The following is a 22,438-nucleotide window of genomic DNA, read 5'->3' as shown; positions in this document are numbered from 1 at the left end:
AAATTATTTATGGTAAACTTCAAAGGTATTTTCCGCATTAAATTAAAAATGAATTTTTAAAAAACTTTTTATTGATGTCGACTTTTCCAGGCGACTTTATTTTATTCGAGTATATATATATATATATATATATATATATATATATATGTATTTTTTTTTTATCACAATGCCAGTGACAACGAGACGTGGAGCTAAATGTAGTAACTGCGGAAACAAGGCCTCGTCGTGCTCGAAACGTTTGGCTCATGCAAATTTTCCAGGACAACCGACTACCAACGTAACATTGGACAAATGCTGAAAAATGACCGGCTTTAAATATGCGAGTGTACTAACAGCGATAGGTGACTCGGGTATTATACATATAAGCTCTTTCAATGCTTAAACTTTCTTTTAAAATAAAAAAAATAAAAAAATCTTCCGCTTTTTGCAGCCGTTATTTATTTTTAATTGCTGTTCAAAAACTCACCGAATTTATATAATTTAAGAAAAATTATAATTTTAGTAATTAATAACAGAGTGCAGTAGCAATCGTGAGTGATGAAAATGGTAATTAAATAATTGAAAATAAAATGAAAGAAAATGTAAACGAGGTCAAAAAGTCTGGCGTTAATTTAGTCATAGGAATATTTAAAAAAAGAGTTGAATGCTGAAATGGTTAAAGCGTCAATGCTGCACATATTCTCATCATAATTCTCCTTGACACCCCCATACTGCTGTCAATTTGTATGTACGTATACATATATGTCTGTATACGCACAATAATAAATGGTCTAGGAATATAAAGCTGGTGTACTATAAAAGCCTCTTCGATCGGTCTCCTCAAACGTGGAACTAAGAAATAAAAAACTAGAGAATGGGAATCGAGATGAGAATGCACGCCCACGCGAATACGGAATATATGATGACGATGGAACTAAAAAGTTCCCATTACTGATTGTGAGTACCACGTAGCACTCGAGCCCACCGGAACACAAAATAGTTGGGAAAAAAAAGAGTGAATATAAGTTTTAAAATAAATAAAGACTAAAAAGTATGAGTGAGAATAAAAGAAATAATCCGAGGTATGAAAAAAAATTTTCAAGGAATTCCGGATCTTTAGCGGCGAGCTTTTAATTCACAGGCCGCCTACCCCTTTTTTAATCGCGCCCCGCCCTCAAGTTACATTTCCTCATTTTTTTTCACCCTTACGGTATTTCTATCGCGTTTCGTCTTTCTGCGGAGCAATTTTTGTCTTCCGTTTGTTATTATTGCTCACCTCTAAGCTTTCGCGACTCTGTTAATTTATCTTTTGTCATCTACATACACACACACGCTGTCAGTGGCGACGAATCGGAGACTGATCTCCAGACTGTGTGCTTATTTTTCGTAACCAATAAATTACTAGGAGCGAGTAATGTTCGGTATTTTTCGATAAACAATTATTTTAGTCAAGTGTCTATTGATAGGTGAGGATAAAATAGACAGAAAAAAAAAATATTTTGCTCTATTAAAATAACTGAATGACGGATTTTTAAAGTATTGAATAAACACTAACGTCCGATACTCTTGTCGTGTTCATTGCACTTGTCATATGAGTTGACTGAAAAAAAAATAAAAATACCACAACAAATTGCGCCAGTACAAAGTAAATAAAAACCAGGAAAGTAAAAACATTTAGTCGCAAAAATTGAAATTCATTGACAATGTTTTTTTTTTTCTCTTTTTTTAGTTCAATGAACCATTGAGATTTTTGGTGAAAGGTAAAAAATAATAAATGGGGTGAATTTTGAAAGGAGTTAATAAACTAAGGATTTATAAGAGTTGTGCATAAATGTCATTTATTTTTTCAGTGAAGGGTTGAAACTAAAATGTACGATGAGTTCTTTCTCAAGACAGAGTAAGTAGACAAGGAAGCCAGTGAGTAAGGAGAAGGGTCGAAAGGAGTAAAGATGGGTTTGCTTAAGGGTAGCTTAAAGTTGTTCAAATATTCATCGAGTCCAAAGCCTGCGAAAAGTAGCTATACATTAAAACGCCCAAGGATTTCAATGGGTTATTCTTCCTCGTAATTTTCTCCACCAAACAAATTTACACTAATTATTTCTGCATCATAAATTCCCACCAATTAAAACTACTAGAATAATAAAAATTAAAAAAAAAATTTAACTTTTTGCTGCTCAAATCAAAGCTATAGGCGTTTGAGTTTTTGTAAAGTAAAGTAAAAAAAAAAAAAAAAAAAAAAAAAAAAAAAAAAAAAAAAAAACTTTAAAGAAATTTCTAAAGTAGTTCTAACGTTTATCGTCCAAAAGTGCTGATCATCTAAAATTTTTTCCTCTCTATTTTTACAAAAATTAGAAAAAAAAAAAAAAAAGATTAAGAGGAATAACAGAAATATTTGTAGGAATGAAAAGCATCGACTAAATATAAGAGGGGCAAAAAAATTTTAAGTACCGAGGGATGAAAGAGGTAAAGAGATATCTCTTTGGTACTCGAGGAAGTAGTGTCGATTTTACATTTTGCAATTTCAATTCCCCTGGTGTGTACTACCATTCCCATTGTTTCTTACTCGTTTCTATTTCGTTCCCTCCGATATTCGGTGTTTCGTACTGCATACTGTCTCCGAGAGAAAACGTTCATCCGCGAATTTGTCTTCTATCTTTATCCGAGATTGCTTCCACTTTTTACCGTGCGATTTTTCCTTTACTAAAAATTGTCTCTTTTATCCGTTAAAATTGTTTGTAAAAAGCTTTTTCTCCTACTCGAGTAACGCATTTTTTTTTTTTTTTTGTTTTATCGTTGCATCAATTACTTTATAATTAAAATTCCAGGTAATTATTTAAGACAGCAATAAATTGGGAGTAAAGAAAATTAAATAACAAGAAATATTTGACTGCTGTCCCAAATAAAGTCGGAAATTGAAAGGGCACCTTGACAAGGGGGCGTAAAAAAAATGAGGTACTTTTTATTTTATAGAGCCAGTGGGCCAAAGAAAGTTGAAAGGGTTGATGTAGAGGGGGGAAAATTAGTGGGAGGAGTAACGGCAACAATGTTTCTAGTAAAAGTAGTAATTATTGTAGTAATAGTAGTAGTAGTAGTCGTAGTAGTATGTAGGGTAGTAAGTAAACTATATAATAAGGGAAGAGGGAGGATAAAGCCAGTTCATGCGCAATAGTTATCCACGTGAGCCCGCGAATTCGTGAGCTCGAGTGCTAGGACTTTATGGTGTTCAGTGTCGTGCGCGTTCTCGTACGCGATGCTCCTCGTCGTTTACTTAAATAATAAAATAAAATAATAAATCAGGACACGAGTGCAGGAATTTTTTAAACGCGACTATGGACGAGCGACTTTTTTTTATTTATATACTTTTAATATTTTTTATGAATTTTTAATAGACAGGATGAATTTTTTATCGATATTCATGAGATATTTGACTTATACTGTACTCATATATTATTCTGGCAAGTCTTGATCTCTGTTTTTTTACGGGTAATTTTTTACGAAATGAATAGACAATGAGGATAAATTTTAACGTCAATGAATTTATTATTACGGCAACTGATCGCTCGCTGGTCTTTGGGTAAAATATATCTCGAGGTTTAGTACTCGGGTATTAAATTCAAAATTTTAAAATTAAATTTATATTTAGAGATATAAGATTGTTGATTTTAATAATAATGCATTTTAAAAATAGAGTATTAGAATATTAAATTTTTTTTCGAAAAAAAAATTTAAAAACTTTTTCATGTTGATTGGATCGATAGCCAGTGGATTAAAGAGAAATATGTACGAGTATTATTGCTGACACGTGTCAAAGAATATAGATAAAATTTTTTTATTAAAATGCATAAAAATTAATCCGCAATAAATCTGTCAAAAATCGTTAATGAAATAGTTAAATAATTTATGCAGTGAATAACATAAATAAATATTTAATTTAAAAAGATAGAGCGTGAGTATTTAAGTGAGTGTTGGTTAAAGATTTATCACTTGTGTCGCTGGATCTACTTGTGAATTTTTACTACAAAAGTGCGCGGTATTATTTTTTATTAACACGTTATTTATGACTGTCACCGTATAAATAAATAAATAAATAAATAAATAATATCAAAGTGAATTTATGAGCAACAACATAAATAATTTAATTAAAAATACACAGTAGCGTTAAAAAAAAAAACAAATTTATTAAATTATTTGAAATATTTATGGCTTGTTAAGTGATCGCTTAGTTGTAAATAAAAAAATATTTTTAAGTAATAAATTTATGCTAGATATATAAAAAGCTTTAATACAGTGAACGTCATCAATATTATAGATTATATATATAGAGAGAGAGAGAGAGAGAATATTTATAATCGATCGAGCGTTGCAAAGTGATTAAAATATTTGCATAATGGCATAAGATGAAAGGAAGTATTTAGAAGATTAAAAAGTAATAGAAGTAAAAAGGTGGGAAGAGAAATTATTTAAAAATAAAAATAATTCGGGTAATAAATAAAGAGTGAAAAAAAATAAAAGTTAAATTTCATGAATATTAATGTGTGAATATAGGAAGCGTTAATTAAATTGTGCATAGGTAATGTAATAAAGTATTAAAATAAAAGTAAAAATATCTTAAAAAATACAGTTAGTTTGTATAATTAATGTAATTAATATTAAATCTTTTGAATTAGTAAGTGATGCATGTAACGTGTGATTTAGGTTGACAATGGCTACGTCACCGACTCTGAGTATCGCGGGCACGAGGGCCAGAGCCGCGGCATTGCTCGCCACAACGGCCACCGGAACAGGAAGTACTGATAGACGTGTTGTTTTTATTGCCAGTCCGCCCGGTGCTAGCAGTCATGACACCAGGACTTGGCCGCATAATTGGACACCCAGTACGGTAAGTTTTGCTACAACAATTAAATATATTCTATTTTTCCTTTTCATTTTAATTATTGCCCATTTCTTTTTTTTTCATTCATTGTAATATTCTTCAAAAATTATTACAAAGGATTCACTATTTTTTTAATTAAAATTTAACCCGGAAATTTTTTAAATCTCAATGACAAATCTCGGCGATAAATTTTTTTAATTTTTATTTGACAAAAATTTATTGATAACTTTTTTGTCAAAGTTTATTAAATATTTTGACACGTAAAATAAATTTGAAAGTAAATTGAAAATTTTTTTTTTAATACACAATAGGCAAAGGTATTTTATAAAAATAAGAGGAAATTTTCATACTTATATATATTTTTTTTTTTTAAATATTAAAATCCAATAGCTTTGGCAAATAGACTTGTATCAGTAGGTTATATATCTTGGTTCGAGTGATAGGGGTAGATGTTTCGACATTGTGACCTCGTCGAGTACGAAATCCGGCTCTCAGTTACCGTTCGCCTCTATCTATCTCTCAATGACTATATCACTGCCTACAAGTCTACAATATATATGTATATCCGGGATATGCGCTTGTATCTCTGGTTCGAGTGTGCATGTTAAAGGTTTGCACAGATGCGGGATGAGACTAACACAGTATAGTATGCAGATAGAAATCACTAGATTTAGTCTTTAGTCCAAAGGATCAAACTTAGTACCAACGCTCTATCTCATTACAAAGTGCAATTTAGGGCTGGTAAAAAAAATATCTTTAAAAACCCCATCAACTCGAGCGTTTTTTTAAAACCAACTTTTATTTAGCTGAGAGAAAATTTTCATCGAAAAAGATTTTTATGATAACGAAAAATTTTTACATACTCCAACAGGTAAAAAAATATTTTCCTATGCAAAGTATATTATCTATGCATAATTTCACCCATTACTTTATAAAAATGTTTTTCATCCAATAGTTTATTTTCTGTGTCTTTAAAATACCGCTCACCTGCTCTTTTTCACGTTTATTTTTTTTACCTCCACAAAAAAATATTTTTCGAGATTTTTTTTTTTTTTAATTAAAACGTCGATCGTCCATTGGATAATTAAATAAAATAACAAAGTTATACTCTGATTTATTAACAGTTTGTTGAAATAATTCAATCAAACAAAAGCCATTGTTTCAATATATAAATTAATATTCAATATAATTAATTATCATAAAAACTCTACATTTTTTTTTTTTTAAATTAAACTAAATTCTGACAATTGATTGCTCAATGATATATTATTATTATGCAATTTATATACATTTGATATATATAATCAGTCAATTTTCCTCACGTCATTTAATATCAATGCTAATTAATAAATAGCGTTAAGATACGAAAAAAGAAACTGAATATTTACCAAAGACTGTAAATGTCAAAAGGGGCGGTTAAATAAATATTATTTCTAGTAAAAGAGTAGTAGATTCTTTACATAATTTTATTACTCTTTGACCACTATTCGCTCTTTTTCTCTCTTCCACATGCAATCAAAGTTTTTAGTAAAATTTAATATGAAGAATATTTTATGAAAATATGAAACGACCAGAATAATATATATATATATATATCTCATACCAAATAACGTCATTCCATGCACTCAGTTCTGACGACTGTTTTGAACTTATCAAACTATCGCGATAATTTATTTGATTAATTAATTTGGTAGCGTTATAAATGCCAGGAGCAGAAATTCATAGGCTATAAATAGAATATAAATTAAAAAATGTCAACAGTAAATCGGAATCAGGAGTTTCTTGCCCTTTTTATTTAAAATTATTATTATTATTTTTTTTTTTATTATTTCTAAGCTTTTTTATTAGCGAGGGACTTTTTTCTGGAGACTTTCCTGGAGTTTCTCTGGCAACCTCTATTATCCATCCTATTTTTATCCGACCACCGCGAGAGCATTCATAATCCAGAGCTTCTATATCATTCCATATCAACTGTTTTGTCAGTTCTAGACACACTTTTTGAGATGAATGGCTTTTTGTTTTCTACTTCTCTCATTAAAATTAAAACTCAAATGCATGACGGCTTACTTTTAATAATTTTATTTCATTAAAAAATAATTCGTAAATAAAACAATGAAAAATAAAATTTAAAAAAAATTTAACAGATTCACTCTTTTTGTAATCTTCAATTTATTCATTTCAACAATTATTTTCACCACAATGTGAATATTAAACAATACTCTTCATTTACTTCTCGTTAGAAAACAATTTCATTGTTACATCGCCAGTTGTTTTTTTTTAATTTTTTAATATGTTCAAGCAAATTAATTAATCTTAATTACGAGTAAATTGAACTCATAATTTTCCAGAGTAGATAAAACGATCTTTCATAAAAAATTAAGTAAGAAATCCACCATAATCATTAAATTAATGAGTTAATTATCATCGAACAAGATTTCTGAGTTAGAGGCTGCTTGTCGGGTTCAAAATTTCATTGACTGGTTTTTGAACCTCAAGAGATTTGAAAAAATGATTTTATAATGAAATCTTGTAGATTAATAAAACAATTAGTAAAAAATAAAATATTTAATAACGATTTGTTGGAGTAATTAAATGAAGATTTGTCGTTAAAAGTTAAAACCGACAAAACGATAGATAACTTGAGTTTCTAGTGCTCATCTAAACTTGGACGACACTTTAACTCGATTCAAGTCACAGCTAAGAGATGGACTTACATTGGAAACTCGCCGAAATTCTTGGATAGTCACCCCGGACAGAAAGCGGGTGGACGGAAGTGAGGGACACAGAGACGAGCACAGCCATTTCCAACCAGCTCTAGTATAGAAACGTAATAGAATGAATTCGAGAGAATCTAGCCAGTGAGTCTTGGTTAGGTGGATGATAGTTTAAGCTCATCCTCTCTCTCTGCTAACCGAATGGACCAAATGGAAAACGGGAATTGGTCTCTTTGAAGTCTGCCGAGAGTCCTGTCTATAATCTCACTAATAACTCTCTTTCTTTGTGTTTTATTTTATTACTTTTTTGTTCCTACCGTTTTATTGTCATGCATATACTTTTTCATTTACGACAATCTCGGTTCGCCTTCACAGTAACCAAAAATCCAATTGCTTCGATTTCTCAGTTCCTATTACTTTCAGATCCATTTACTGTTTTGGCTAAAATCAAATGATCGGGTTTCTAATTTTATATACTTAATAATCGATGATTCAATGATCTAAATTAGACATTTCATTTTGGAATCTCTTGGGCTTTTCATGTCAGATTAATTTCGACATCTATTTTTAACGGTTGCTTTCAATTTGTTTCAATTATTATTATATTCGCTATTTGTCAAGTTTTACTTAAAAAATTTAAATAGAATCAAGGGTCGATTCAAACTATTAGCCCAGACGGTTATTTATATTTCAACTTTAATTTGGTATAAATGGATTTTCATTTACTGTTTTTAAATAAAGTATTGTATTTTATCGCGGCTAATTCTTTCAATGAGAACTGGATATAGATTTCAAAGTTTTGCCAAATAATTTTCCGATATATATAAGTTTTGGTCTGAACTTGATGTTAAAAATTTTAAGACAGAAGAGTTCAAAATTTCATTAATTTTAAAATATTCACTGCATTTCTATTTGGATTAAAATGATGACATATTAAATCTCCCAGTGTCCAAGCACAAATTGATTTTCCGATTTGAAATAAAAATGTTACGAAAACTGTTCTTCAGATTATCACTTAATAAATAAATAAAAAAACTACTAAATGTTGAAAAATAATAATAAAGTTCAACGACCCTCTTAATTTCTCAAGTTTAAAAATCTTAGTGAACCTGCGTGTGCTCATAATTCACTTCTCTAATTCAAGTAATACATGCAATAACCAATAAAAGTCACTGTATTCGCTTAATTGTTCATTGTTAATTGCAATTTCTCATTACTATTATTATTGTTGTTATTATTACTATGCACTTTGCTGGTGTATACGACGAAATAAAACGTGTGAGAAAAGAGAAGATAGTGGTTCGCGTACTTGATTTATTAACGGCAGTAATAGCCCACCAGCAGCAGCTCTCTCGTTTGTAGCGTTAGCAAGAACGAGATACCAATCTTTGCTTTTATTTTTTTACCCTTGTTGGATACATGCATCTTTAAGTATCACCCTATTCATTACAAAGGCCCTTTCAAAGCTGTAAAAACTCCTCTTCATGTTTTTTTATTTTTGTTACAATAAAATTCTCTTTAAAATAAATATTATAATTGAAAATAGTAAAAGAGAATTTTAATTTGTGGAAAAATTAAATTTTGATTATTAAGATGATTTAAGATTAAATCCTAAACCACTTTGTAGTTTAACCACAGGCTCACAAAACTGCGGTCGCGAACTGGCGGTTTACCACGACCACTTAGTGCTCAAGTTATTATGGTCGCATTACACAGATCGATTGGAACGAATCGAGTAGAAATTCAACTCTTTAGTCGAACATTAATTTCAAATTTTAAAAAACCCGCCTTATGTGCGTTCGAATTACAAAAAAACTGACATTATTGTTGTTATAGGATTCAATGTTAGTCGCAAAAAGTTTTACCAAAAGTTTTTAATAAATTAAATAGTATTACATAATTTTAAGACCGGAAAATGTTGGATAGTTGAGTGAAGAAGCAGAAGATTCAAATGAAGTCTGGGAGACAAGCTCAAAGTTGATAAATCCATAAAATTCAAATGTACCGTACAATCCCTGAGAGATTTTTACCCGTCATCAACTATACTGTTGAGTTAAACTCTTGATAGTATGAAATCTACAGCGAAACGGACAAATCGTTAATTTCATTTTCTGCAAGCCGCGAACTAGATTAACGTCCTGCTCAACGGTAGGATGATTGTCAACCTCAATAAACCGGCTGCAGCATTTCCACCAGCTGGCTATTGATTATCAGAATTCATAAAAATATTCAATATCATTTTATTTTTTTCTATAAACTTCTCGATAAATATTTTACGAATAACTCATCAATAAAAAATTCACTTAAAATTTTTTCATTTAATTATAAAGATAAATGTCTCATATATTTTAATATTTAAATGTTTATTTGCCCTACTTTGCTTGAATTCTGATTTTTTATCTGAGAAAAATATCCAACACAGGATTTTCCCACTCCCGAGCACTTGGGGGCTGGGATATCTAGAAAGACACTCACAGATATTGCGATACTGTAAAAATAGTGCTCACGAAACTGAGACCTCTCGTGTCTAAGCAGCAGCCTCCAGCTTTGGAACAGTCTGCAGCGAATTGTTGTTGCCCAGCAATCGATCTCCGATGCAGACTCAAAATTGAAACAGCCTTCTGTGCTGGCACTCGTTCCTTTATAAAAAATATCCATACTACCCAACAATTTATGTATCCTTTACACAAAAAAAAAATCTATCAGTTGACCCTGCGGGCCAGCCCCAAAAACTTTCCACTGTTTTCGAGCTTCTTGAGCTTGAAAATAATTTATTATGCTGTTTTCGAAAAAAATCGTTTTTCAGCATTTCTTTCTGCCACTATATCTCGCGAACGAATGAACCGATTTTGATGGGTGAGGCGGCAATCGACGCGTTTTATTAGGTTCTAGAGCTGATTTGATTTCGAAGTCGATCGTTTTAGTCGTTTCTGAGTAATCAATAAAAAACTAAAAAAAAAATTTTTTTTTTCGTATTTTGCCAATATTTTCGAGTCTACTTGATCAAATATTCTGAAATTTTCAGGAAAATTGATGGCCAACAAGCTCTTTCGATTTTCGCCTTAACCATTTACATACATACAGACACTCGGACATCATTCTGAAAATAGTCAGAATAGCTTTCTAGGATCTCAAAACGTCGACATCTGATAAAACTCAATTTTCAAAAATCGGAGTGAAAACAATGACTTCCCGAATTTTTGAAAATTTACAATTTTCTTAGCGGGAAGTTAAAAAAAATAACAAACAAAGTAGCTTTAGCAATAAATAATGATTAAAAAATTGTACAACTCTTAGTAGATTGTTTCGTAATTTATAATTTTTCTTTTTTCATGCTCGCGATAATGTAATGCCGTTAAAAAAGTTGGTTGTCTATACAGCTCGGCATCGTGAAAACAATTAAGGGAAAGAGATTATCGAATTAGTGAGCATTAGCGACTTTAATTGCTCACCGGTCTCTCAGCTCAGCCATTGTCAAGAGTCTCTTCCCCAGCCTCGATCCCTGCTTTATAAAAATCCACCGTCTTGATATATAATTACTCCTATTCGATCCCAATCTCTATTTTATATTTATGACTTTCTTTATCCATTATTGTCACGACAGTCATAAATAAGTCAATACCGATAGTCAAATGTTATTAGTCTCTCATAAATATGACAGAGATGACCAGACGACCGAAGGAAAAAAATTTAATTTTATATATACTGATGTATATGATTATTAAAGTTGGCATTTCCCCTCTCATCTTAGGCTAATGAGTTTGCTCCCGTAAAGTCTGAGCCATAAACCAAGAACGCTGCGTAATCACTGTTTATCCAAGTCACGTGTAAACAGCTTTGTAAGTTAGACCAGCCAACGACGTTACTAATCGACCGGCTACTATCGCACGAACCATCGAAACTTTTCACTCACTCTAGTCTCTATACATACAAGTAAATCCGGTGACATTTCATTGGCTTTTTAAAATAATTATACTAACCGTCCTACTTCATTTATTGGCAAAATTGATGGGACTAAAAATCAGACTCTACTTTCTGTACCTACCAAAGTATTCTCTAAGAACGTTGCCTGTAAAAACAAATGTTTAATTCATCGAGAAGTTTAATATTGTAAAGTTTATGGGAAACTTTGATTCAAAACAAAACTTTATAATTTTATTATCGGCTTATTTTAATACTTTGCCAGCTGGTAAATGTTTAATTTTTTTTGGACTGAAAATTTATTTTAGTCTGGGTCGAAATTTGAATTTTAAAAATATGTTTTTTGTCATAAATTTTTTTTTTTAAATAATTTTATATATTTGCTGAAGATTTTTATTGAACTTATTGAATTAACTGTAGTACCTCGCTTGTCGCAAAACAATTTTATTGAGTGCGCGAGCTCAAGTAAACTATTAGAGAGTTGAAATAAAGGAAATTTTATTTTTATTCTTATTTATTTATTTCTTATTTATTTTTTTTTTCTACTGAGAGTCCAGTGAGATTTCACAAGGTACGAAATCGTTACTGGCAAGCACTTCTTGATGAATCCGAGGTTTCCTAGAGCATGCAGTAAATCAACGAATCTGGTGGCGAGTTGGAATACGCCCGGAGGTCAAGAGGGTTCGCCCAACCGGAATACAACACGTATCCGCCATCTGTATTTCTGGTTATATTTTTTGTTTTATTTAACTTTTACGTCTCCCGTCTTCTGTCTTCTGTCTTTTGTCTCCCGTCTCTTTTTTCACCCGGTGATCTTTGAGCTGACTCTCGATACGACACAGACCAAATTAGTGACTGACCCCGGAAAGGACTGAAAAAATAAATAAACTGCCTTTCGAAACTTACTTTTCTTGTTTTCTTTCCCCAATACGAATCCAGAATATATCCAATGAAAGATTTATTGTCACGTTATTTGAAATACCACACGAGAAATACGATTAAACTTCTGTGGTAATTAAACTTGTATAAACATACACCCCAAGAGTAATGTTAAATAATTTTTCTTCTCGGTCATTAATAACTCCTACCGCGAATTACGAATTTCCGTCCCGATTATTCATCTTAAAATTTTTTATTTGCTAAATATTACAAAAAGCTCACACGCGATTCGAATAATTGTTTAATTAAATAAATCAACCGCCGAAAAAATAAAAAAAAATTGTTAATTCAAATTTGTTGAGCAAAAATATTTAAATTAAATTACTAACGAATGCATTAAAGCGATGCACGATCGGAGTTTCTATTTTATACAATATAAGGAACTGAGCGAAATAAGTAAAGGGTAAAAAGTATAAAAATAGGCCAGCGGCTGAAGTGAAAAGATTAGGGCTAGACAAATGGTAAAGATTATTATCGGGAGTTTACTACAAGCTATTAGCTACCACGAAAACCCGCAATCTGAAAGATCGAAGAGAAATCACTGAGAGCCGCCTACCGACTTTACATTACTGTATACCATATATATATATATATATATATATATATATATATATATATATATATATACTATATACAGTACATTAAAACCAGGTTGTGCTATTTGTTTCGGCCATCACCTTGGCGTGAACGTGTTAAAGCGCGTTAAGGAAATCCTCATCGTGCCTTGGGGTTTGGTCAAGAACTCACTGAGGAAATAGAATTCATGCGCCTCCGGCTACAACTTATCCTCACACTCACTCTCGACATGCCATTAAGAGAAAATCAGTTAGTTCTTGATTATCAATCTCACTGCAATAATTTTTTTTCTTTTATATTTATATATAGAGATAAATATAAGTGGAAAGAAGGAAAAGAAATGGGCAAGGGAAGGAGGAGAGGGTTTATAAGAAAAGAAATTCACTTTTTTTATCTTGAATACACGGAAAAGAAGAGTTTTGATATTTTTACAACAAATGGGTAAACAGAGGACTGTTTTCGGAACAAAATAGATTTATTTATAGCAACGAATCCATTGATTACTGTAACGGATGCTGTTTTGTTATTGCAAATTGCATTCACTAGTAAAACAAACGGTATTTTGGCTATAATTGGAAAATTAATTATTCTCAGAACGAATTCAATTTTTATAAAAAGAAAAATTTATTTTTTAAATAAATTTTAATTCACTCTGTCACTTGGTTTCGAAGTTTTTGCAAAAAATCCCGCATACAGAAAAAATTGAGACTTTGTCTTTTCAGTAGAGGGATTTTGGAGTAATTTGGATTTTATTTAAATCCGCATTCACTCCGGAGTTTCAATATTAAAATAAACTCCGCTACACGGAGAGAAAATTATAGTAACAGTTACAATATATTATGGGAATGGTTCCCATACTGCATAGTAACTGGTTTTTTTGAAATGTTGATTATAGGAACGGCACCCATATATATTATGGTAACCATTCCTATAATTATGGATATAATTCCCATACGGTATCGGAATAGTTCCTATGGAATTATGGTAATCGTTACTATGTACGTATGGTAATGGTTACTATAATATTATGGGAATGGTTACCGTAATATTATGGGAATGGTTACCATAATATTATGGGAATAGTTACCATGACATAATGGGAATGGTTACCATAATATTATAGGAATTGTTACAATGTGGTTATAGGATTGGTTCCTATTTGCTTATGGGAACTATTCCTATGAGTATGGTAATCATTACCATGATTCTTTCATATGCGATATGGGAACTGTTACCATAATGATAGGAATTGTTACCATATTTATGGAAACCTTCCTAAAAAGTATGGGTCTATATCCCATAATCCCTAGTAATCATTACCATAACGGTATGGGATGATATTTCATAAACGTACTAGGAACAGTTCCTTTAATTTTTTCTCCGTGTAAGAGTAAATTTCCCTCCGAGGGAATTAAAATAAATAAACAGTCATCCAGTCTGCAAATTTTTTACACTGCAGGAAATAATTATCAATATAAATTTGTTCCAATTTAAAGTAAATAGTAAAATTTTTTTTACTTTTATATAAACAATATTTCTGGCTATCAAACAATTCCATGGTTACAAGAGGTAACAAAAAATTTTAAACGTAAATAATTAAAAAAAAAATGTATTATTTGCATATTGTTAGGTATAAATTCATAAAGTCCCACGTATGTCATCAAAGTCGTGAAAGCATATAAAAAACAGCGTATATATAGGCGGAGAAAAAGTTTTAGCACACACGTTAGTTCCAGGGCTGATCTCAGCAACGAGAGTTTTTCATCCATTCGGAACATTTGTGGATCGTAAATAATCTGTACTCATGGTTTACTGCGCCTGTATTTACTCTGGGTTGTCGCTCGAGGGATTTTCACGCACAGCGTGTTAAAATTTTAACGCCTGGGGAATACCCGACAATAAGCATATATACAATAATACATAATATCATAAAACAACCCTCAATTTATTTATCATTCGCGTCTGTTGTTTAAAAATCATACAAAGATAAATATAGATTCGGTAACTCGTTAAAAAATTCTACCAAATACGTGAAATTCAACTTTTTTTTTTTTTAATTTACAGAAGCGTTAGAATTATTTCTATTAAAAATTAACATGGGCATTAACAAGCTGCTTAAATATTTTTTAAAATTTAATACATAAAATAATTTATTTTCTACCGGAAGAACCTATTGATTTTCAGCTGGAGCCATGAGTATGTGAGTGCGTGTGAGAGAAAAATAAAACTCGAATAATAATCATATAGATATATAAAGATAAACTTATCCACCTCTGATGTGGCTCAGCTAAACTTTTCCAAGACGGATCGTCCCGTTGGAACTGAGTTTATATATGTATATATAATAAAATATGTTAGTTATTCTTATGGGTTTTCAAGTAAAGCATAAAATCATAACTCGCGACCCGATGCCAGAAAACTTTCATCATAATCCCGCGAGTTAAAATATAAACTAGATATTTTTATTCGGTATTTTATTACAGGAGCGCAAACTCTTGTTTTCGATCGCTGGAGTAATCTGATGCAAAATAACATCTTTTATAAAATACATTACTATGCCCTCATATCATTGACTTTAACAATCTTTTCTTACTTTAATACTTATAATAAAAAAATTACTGCATGTTCTACGCTTCGTAAAATTCAAAAATTTATAAAGTTATAATTTTATTTTTTTATTATTTTTTACGCATTCATCCTTAGGCAATTTAAATATTTTATTGTTGCTACAAAATAAATTTCGACTAGAGAAAAAAAAATTAATTAACAGCATTGTTCAGCTCCCATTCACTTTAGATTACTGACGGTAGGAATATAATAGAACGTGATTTTTTGATACTTTTGTCGGACTTACGCCGAATAACTGGAGATAATTTTACGAGTCTTCGATACGTGATTTATCTTCGCCTAGAGTTGGGAGAGATATAAATGGCAGTGTTGTGAAGATAAAAAAAATGAAATTGACGATAGGAAATGAAATGGAGCAAACATGACAGGCACAGTTGACATGAATAAGAAGAAGCGGTTTGTTGGATCGACGCCGGTGTACTTGACGGTCAAAATAAAAGGTGACGAGGAAAAGGACGTCAAAGTTAACCGAAGAGGGATGTTCTCGGTCATTCTTTGAGGGATGGCGTAAAAACGCTGGTCACGTTTGAGGTTCACGTGGTTATGCGAGGAACCGCGGCACTAGTGTTACTGTTAGTGGTAGTAATAGTGGTAGTGTAGTGTCCGTGGTAGGGGTTCAAGTGGTAAGATAGAGCAGAGTATGAGGAGACATGAGTACTTTAACCTTTGCTCGCGCATCAGCCCCATTCAAGTAGTAACGACGAGGCAACATCACTCACTTGCTCTTCTCATCCTGTCTCATACATTCACTCTCGCTGCCTTTTTTTTCATCCACCCTCTCTTTTTGCTCTCCTGGTTCTCTGCACACTTTGAAATATCTTATCCGGGATTCGTGTATTTCCTCTTTCTCATACTTGCTTCCTTTTTTTTTCCTCACACACTCACTCACACTCAGACCCAAATCCTCACATGTGCATACATATACATGTTACAATTTTATCTTTTCGTTTTACACAACTCATGACCAAGTAGCTTTCGCTCGCGGCGAAAACACGAATGTTGACACCCGACCAAAGTGCGGCCGTATTCAACGCGCTCATCCTCAATTTTTCTAGCCTGCATCAGTGATTCTCCATGACTACTCTGGCTTTTTACCTCTAAAAGTATACGTGTGTGGATGAAAAAAAATTATGTAAAGAAAAAGTCGCTAAAGAAAATAAAAAAGCATGAGTAAGATCGAGGTGTCGTCTTTTTCTCCTTCTTCTTCTTCTTTTTCATCTTTTCCTCTTATTCTATTTATTTTTTTTTCTTTTGAATGAAAGAACTATTTTCGTTTTACACCAAAGTGTCTAGCAAGTGTGTCTCTGAAAAGATGGTGCTTTGAGAACGTCGTGAAATTAATGGAATTTTGAAGATCTTGATACACGAGAGCCACGTATCCCCGGGCTGAGGAATAATGGAGATACTTTTTGCTCGGCCAAGCAACTTGATGGCAAAAAATATTATACGGCATTAAAAAAATGTGTGTCTTGTGTAGAGCAACAGCAACAGCAACGACAGCGACAACGGCGCTGACAATGTAAATTGAAAATAAAACAGCAAAAACGGAGCCTTGATTCTATTACGCCTACATTTATGTATAAACATCGTGCGAATAGTGGTAACGCGAAAATTTTTCATCCCGGTCTTTAGGGGATATCAGAGCCAGTGTAAATACTCGAGCGTAATTGATCGACTCCTCGGGTGCTCGTGAAAAGTCGACTACCCTGAGTACAGAAGGGGGTCGCGGCCAGCCGGGGCCGAGGATTAAAAACATACGACTCATCAGCATGGGTTTGTTTAGCATTTTACAACAGACCGCGCCGGGATTAAGCCAAAAAATCCCGATAAATGTTTGTTTCTACTTTTTTTTTTTATTTATTTATTTTTTTGTCCATCCTACATCCGGGCTCTTGTGATTTAAATTAAACAAAAGAGGCACATGAATATACGTATTTCAGCTTCACATGCGACTTGTGTTTAATTGGCGATTTATTGTCCGATTAAAATGCAAGCTCGGTTGAGTAATATTTATGTACGTTATTACCACAAAATATTGTCTTTTTATGTATTTTTGATATTCCCACATGTTGTTTTTGTTTTTAATTATTATTTTTTTTTTGTTTCGTTGTTAAAAAATGTACATGTAACCTATTATCCATCATTTTATTGTGCGCGGATGAATAGGTTCATCAAAAAATAACGTAGATCGTCAATTAAATTCATAAAGGCTCGTTAAATTATTTTACAAAATTTAATATCGAGCAAAATAAATTTTTAAAATCATAGCCTAGTTCATTAATCATTTCCGCGAAGTGAAAAATTTTTTAATTAAAAAAAAATCAATTACAGTGGTTGAGCGAATCCTGGTAAAGGAAAACAAACAACTGGATTATATTTGAATATAAATATATGGATGTTGGAAAATAAAACCTGGTCATTATAATATCGTCGACGTTTTTGTGCGTCAACACGCAATAGTCCGACTACATATATATATATATATATATATATATATATGTATCTACTTTGAGTTTAGTATGTTTTTTTTTTGTTGTTGCGGTTGTTGTTGTTGATTGTTTCCCGGAGCTGTTGTTGTTTTCTTTCAGAGGCAATCTCACGTGTACACATATGATGATCACAGCCGGCAAATAAACCAACGGGTATTTATTTCTCTTTACTTCAATGTTCGCTGTCGCCGTATACGTGAATCCAAGTAAAGACAAAATGAAACGTGCTTGACGTCAACAAGGTTGTGGTGGCGAACCCTCGGGGGATTTGGTGCCGGTGTGCTCTGTGCTATCGGCGATGACTGAGCTGAGAAGGGGGAAACGATATAATCCACAATCAGATTGGAATTCTCGGTTACCGACTCTCCTTTAATTCTCGACGTTTTTTATTTAAATTTAAAATACGCGGTCTTTTTCTCTCTGAGTTTCGTTGGCTCTGGGAAAGCAAACCGTAAAAGCCGAGTTCGAATGCTCGGTCGAATTGAACTGAAAATACAAAAAGTAAATTAGCTGGACAGTAGGACCGTTCGGTGGTTTGTCCCGCCACACTGTGCCGCAGCGTCACGTGCGCCGGATAGTGCGGCGCTTGCGGTTCCCAGATTTTACGGACACCCGCTATGTGTTATCCTCTCTCCCACATGTGTGCATCAGCAACCTAATTTTATTGTGTGTACGGTATTCTATGAATTCCTGTTTTTATCCACCGCATTTTAATTCTCCCCAATGCGTTTCAGTTTTGCTCTCTCTTATTTTTAATTTTACGTTAATATTATTGTTCACTGTTCGGTTCACTGTCAAAAAAAAAACTGACTTTATAAACATTTTTTTTAAATTTCAATTAATCAATTATTTATGAGTGTCAAAAGTAAATCTACTGAGAAATTATTTTAATAAATTCATGTTTGTATTACTCTGTAGATAAACAATCATAAAATATATCAACTAACCTCGATACACTTAATAATAAAATGAAAACTTCATTTTCTTGCTTCCTCAATTTATTCGCAAATCCACACCCCAAAAGTTTGCACCGTCATCAATGTAAAAAAAAAAAAAAGTAAAACCGATGTCATGGAGTTTAATATCACCGCACACCAAGCTTTTAATTTTACTATCATATACAACCATTTAAACTGACATATCTATTCCATTTAAAATAACTTTTAAACGAAAACTAGTGAAATTCATTTTACAAGTTATATCAATGTAAAATAACCTGTTGCCTTCCGTTTCTCATTCTATTTTTACTCGATCATCCCTAAAAACCCAATTAATTATTTAAACAATCACGTTGACAATTAAATTTTTTTAAAAATTCCCAATTTATTTACGGTGACTTAGACCAGTTTAATTTAAATTTCCAATCGTCGTATTTGTTCGCGCGTAATAAGACTCCCAGATATTCCCACAGCAATAAAATATGATACCGACTAAAAATACAACAGAAAATCAATTAATACATAATTCACAACTAAAATGAATTATTTTTCCCAGTTTCAATGGGTAAAAAAAAAATAATAATTGTTGTGAAATATTCCAGGCATTAATCATCTGTTGTAATACACTGCGGAAGTATATAACAATAAATAGCAAAGGACGAATAAAATAACAGGAATTGTTACTTCAATTATTATCATTATTATTATTATCATCATCACTGTGTTGCATTAATATATATTCATACAATTATTTGTTTGTAAAGACAAAAGTAATTGTGTATTCGAAATGCTAAAGATACATGTTTTTCTTGGTCGCTATTGTTATTGTTATTGTTATTATTATTATTATTATAGTATACTAAATATATGTATATATATATATATATATATATATATAAAAGTAAAATTATCGCGTTCCCAGCTGGTCAGAGAGTTGAGAGAAGAGAAGAGAGAGGAAAATAGAAGAGCGCGGCCTATTTACCCCGTGGCAACATGGCCGGGATGATTAACATCCGCTTCCTCGCGTTGTTCAACAGTGGTTTACCGTTATAGTGCTCGAGCCGAGTCGTATTAAAATGCACGAGCTTCAAAACGAAGCGAGAACGATCCCGCTTTGTTATTACATACAGTAACAGTAGTATACCACCTCCTTCTACCTCCTACACCATACTACTACTGCTACTACTATTACTACTACTACTAATAAAATTGATGCTTGCAAACAAAAGCACAACTTTCACTTGATTACTAAAAAGTCGTAAGGTTATTAAACAAAAAATTAAATAAATAAGTTTAATATATGCTGGGGCTATAAATAATTTATGTAAAATGAGTAAATAAAAAAAAATATCGGGCTGGCAATAAAGATAAAGCAAAGGGATGAGTGCAGGTCATGGTAGAACTCTTTATAAATTTATTGGTTGGTGTTGGTTCGTTGGGCGCGGCAATATCGGTATGATCGAGAGCAAGACGAGACCGGCTACAACCCTCGGCTCCAGCTATTGCTGACTCATCAATATCCTAAACACAAGTTTAATTAATTCACCGCTTGGTTGAGTTGTCCCTCGGACAGGTTTATGTCAGGACGAGCAAGGTTACGAGCCCGATCGCTGAATCGCGAAACCCTACTTCCTTTATAAGTATAAATTATTTTCATTCGCTTTTTTTAATGTTCTTATTTTATAAATCCGATTGACCTCTACACCAAATACATTTTAACTTTCCAGCAGAAGGATAGAGAAATTAATAAGCTTAATTTAATTGAAACTAACGTTAAACTTTATTATCTAAGACATAAATAAATAAATCAATCTTAGATACTGATGTCTAGATATACGCTTATTTATTATCCAATACTTTTAAAAGGTCACTTTGGTCAGATAACACTATCATCATGGTATCAATTATTAATTCAACAAGAAATTATCAACAAATTACTCTGCTGAATTTATTTATTTAATTTGTTAAAAGCTAACTTTATAAATATCTTGGCAAAAGTTTTAAATTCAATTTATATAGAAAAGGGAAATAAGTCCACTGTCAAAAGGCAAAATGTCAAGTTTAAATAAAAATGTATTAATGTTAATAAATTTTTACAAGTCCAGAAATGCTCAAGACCACCTGATCTTTCTTACTTGTTTCTATATTTAGTTTCAAGGGACGTGAAATTTTTATTAATACGAGTGGAAATATCTTTACAAATACCAAGTTAATTTATTCATTTGATTAACAGTTCCTGAGAAACTGAAATAAAATAATAGCTTTTGTAATAATTTATTAAATCGATTTTCGTAGCAAGAAAAACGAAAATAATTTTGTTGAAATTTTATTATTTAAGTTTATTTTTGGTTTACTTAAATAAAAACTCAATCCAACAAACCCACAAGTATATATTTTTTTTTTTTAATAACAATAACAATAAATCAGGATCCGCGAACCGAAGTGTATTTCGTATATGTTTTCACAAGTGTAAAAAATCTAGATCGGTGCAAGATGAATGAAACATCTGTCCCGATTGAATATCCAGGTTGCAGTGAATATTTTAATGATCCGAGTTTGCTGTTCTGGGTTCTCGACCTATACCTATATCCGTACCCAGTACATCCAGATGAGAGTACGCTCGAGTATTTTAAAAGAGAAAATCGAGAGCAGAGCTATGACAAATCAATTGAGTAGTCATATATTTTTATTTTTTCAATTTTATCCAGCTCGTAGTTGTCGTCGTGTGGCTGCGTTTGAAATGCGTATTTATTTTTGGCTTGCTGACTGAGAGCAATCAAGCCGGAGCCAATTGTGCGGTTCAAGCAACACAATCTTTTTTTTACCCTTCCGATTAATACCAACTCCAGTAAATATTTTTTCAATTTACTTCCTTTCGGTTTTTTATCTTCAGCAGATTAATTTAGCTTCTGGAAATATTCATATTCATTTTACTCCCATTATGTTCCACGATTTTATTTTAACTTCAAACGATGGCAGGCCGCAAAAATTATCAATTTTTTTTCTTTTAATTTTAATTAAATAAAAATAATAAAATTGCTTTGATTTACTCCGAGTTTATGTTCCTGAGAAACAGACTAATTTTGAGCGAGGGCCCATGAGAAGCCAAGTTAACTTTTCATCACTCAAATGAATAATACTTTCGAGTTTCACGAGTCTTTCTTCATGTATATGACTCACTACAATCGTCGTCTATGAATAAACCAAAGAAGAAAAACATTTTCATGCCACTTAAACTTTTTCCCATTTATTAACAAAACATCTTCACATACAGAGTAGAGGCAATAGTAAGTAAGAGTATATCTGTCTTGAATGAAACTCCCTGAGCATTAGGAACAGTGCGGATATCGAGCGAGCAAGTTTACGTGATAGCTACCGTTG

General features: G+C 32.0%; 1 protein-coding gene across 1 annotated transcript in view; it reads left to right on the top strand.

The window, feature by feature from the left end:
- Positions 1-4,681: 4,681 nt before the first annotated feature.
- Positions 4,682-22,438, top strand: part of LOC103579033 (zeta-sarcoglycan) — a 107,356-nt gene continuing 89,599 nt past the window's right edge. The window contains exon 1 of the mRNA XM_008560329.2: positions 4,682-4,858. Coding sequence (XP_008558551.1) covers positions 4,682-4,858 — 177 coding nt within the window. The remainder of the gene's footprint in view (positions 4,859-22,438) is intronic.

Source organism: Microplitis demolitor, chromosome 1 (assembly GCF_026212275.2).
Source record: "Microplitis demolitor isolate Queensland-Clemson2020A chromosome 1, iyMicDemo2.1a, whole genome shotgun sequence".
NCBI lineage: Eukaryota > Metazoa > Arthropoda > Insecta > Hymenoptera > Braconidae > Microplitis > Microplitis demolitor.
This window is presented reverse-complemented; position numbering and strand designations above follow the sequence as displayed.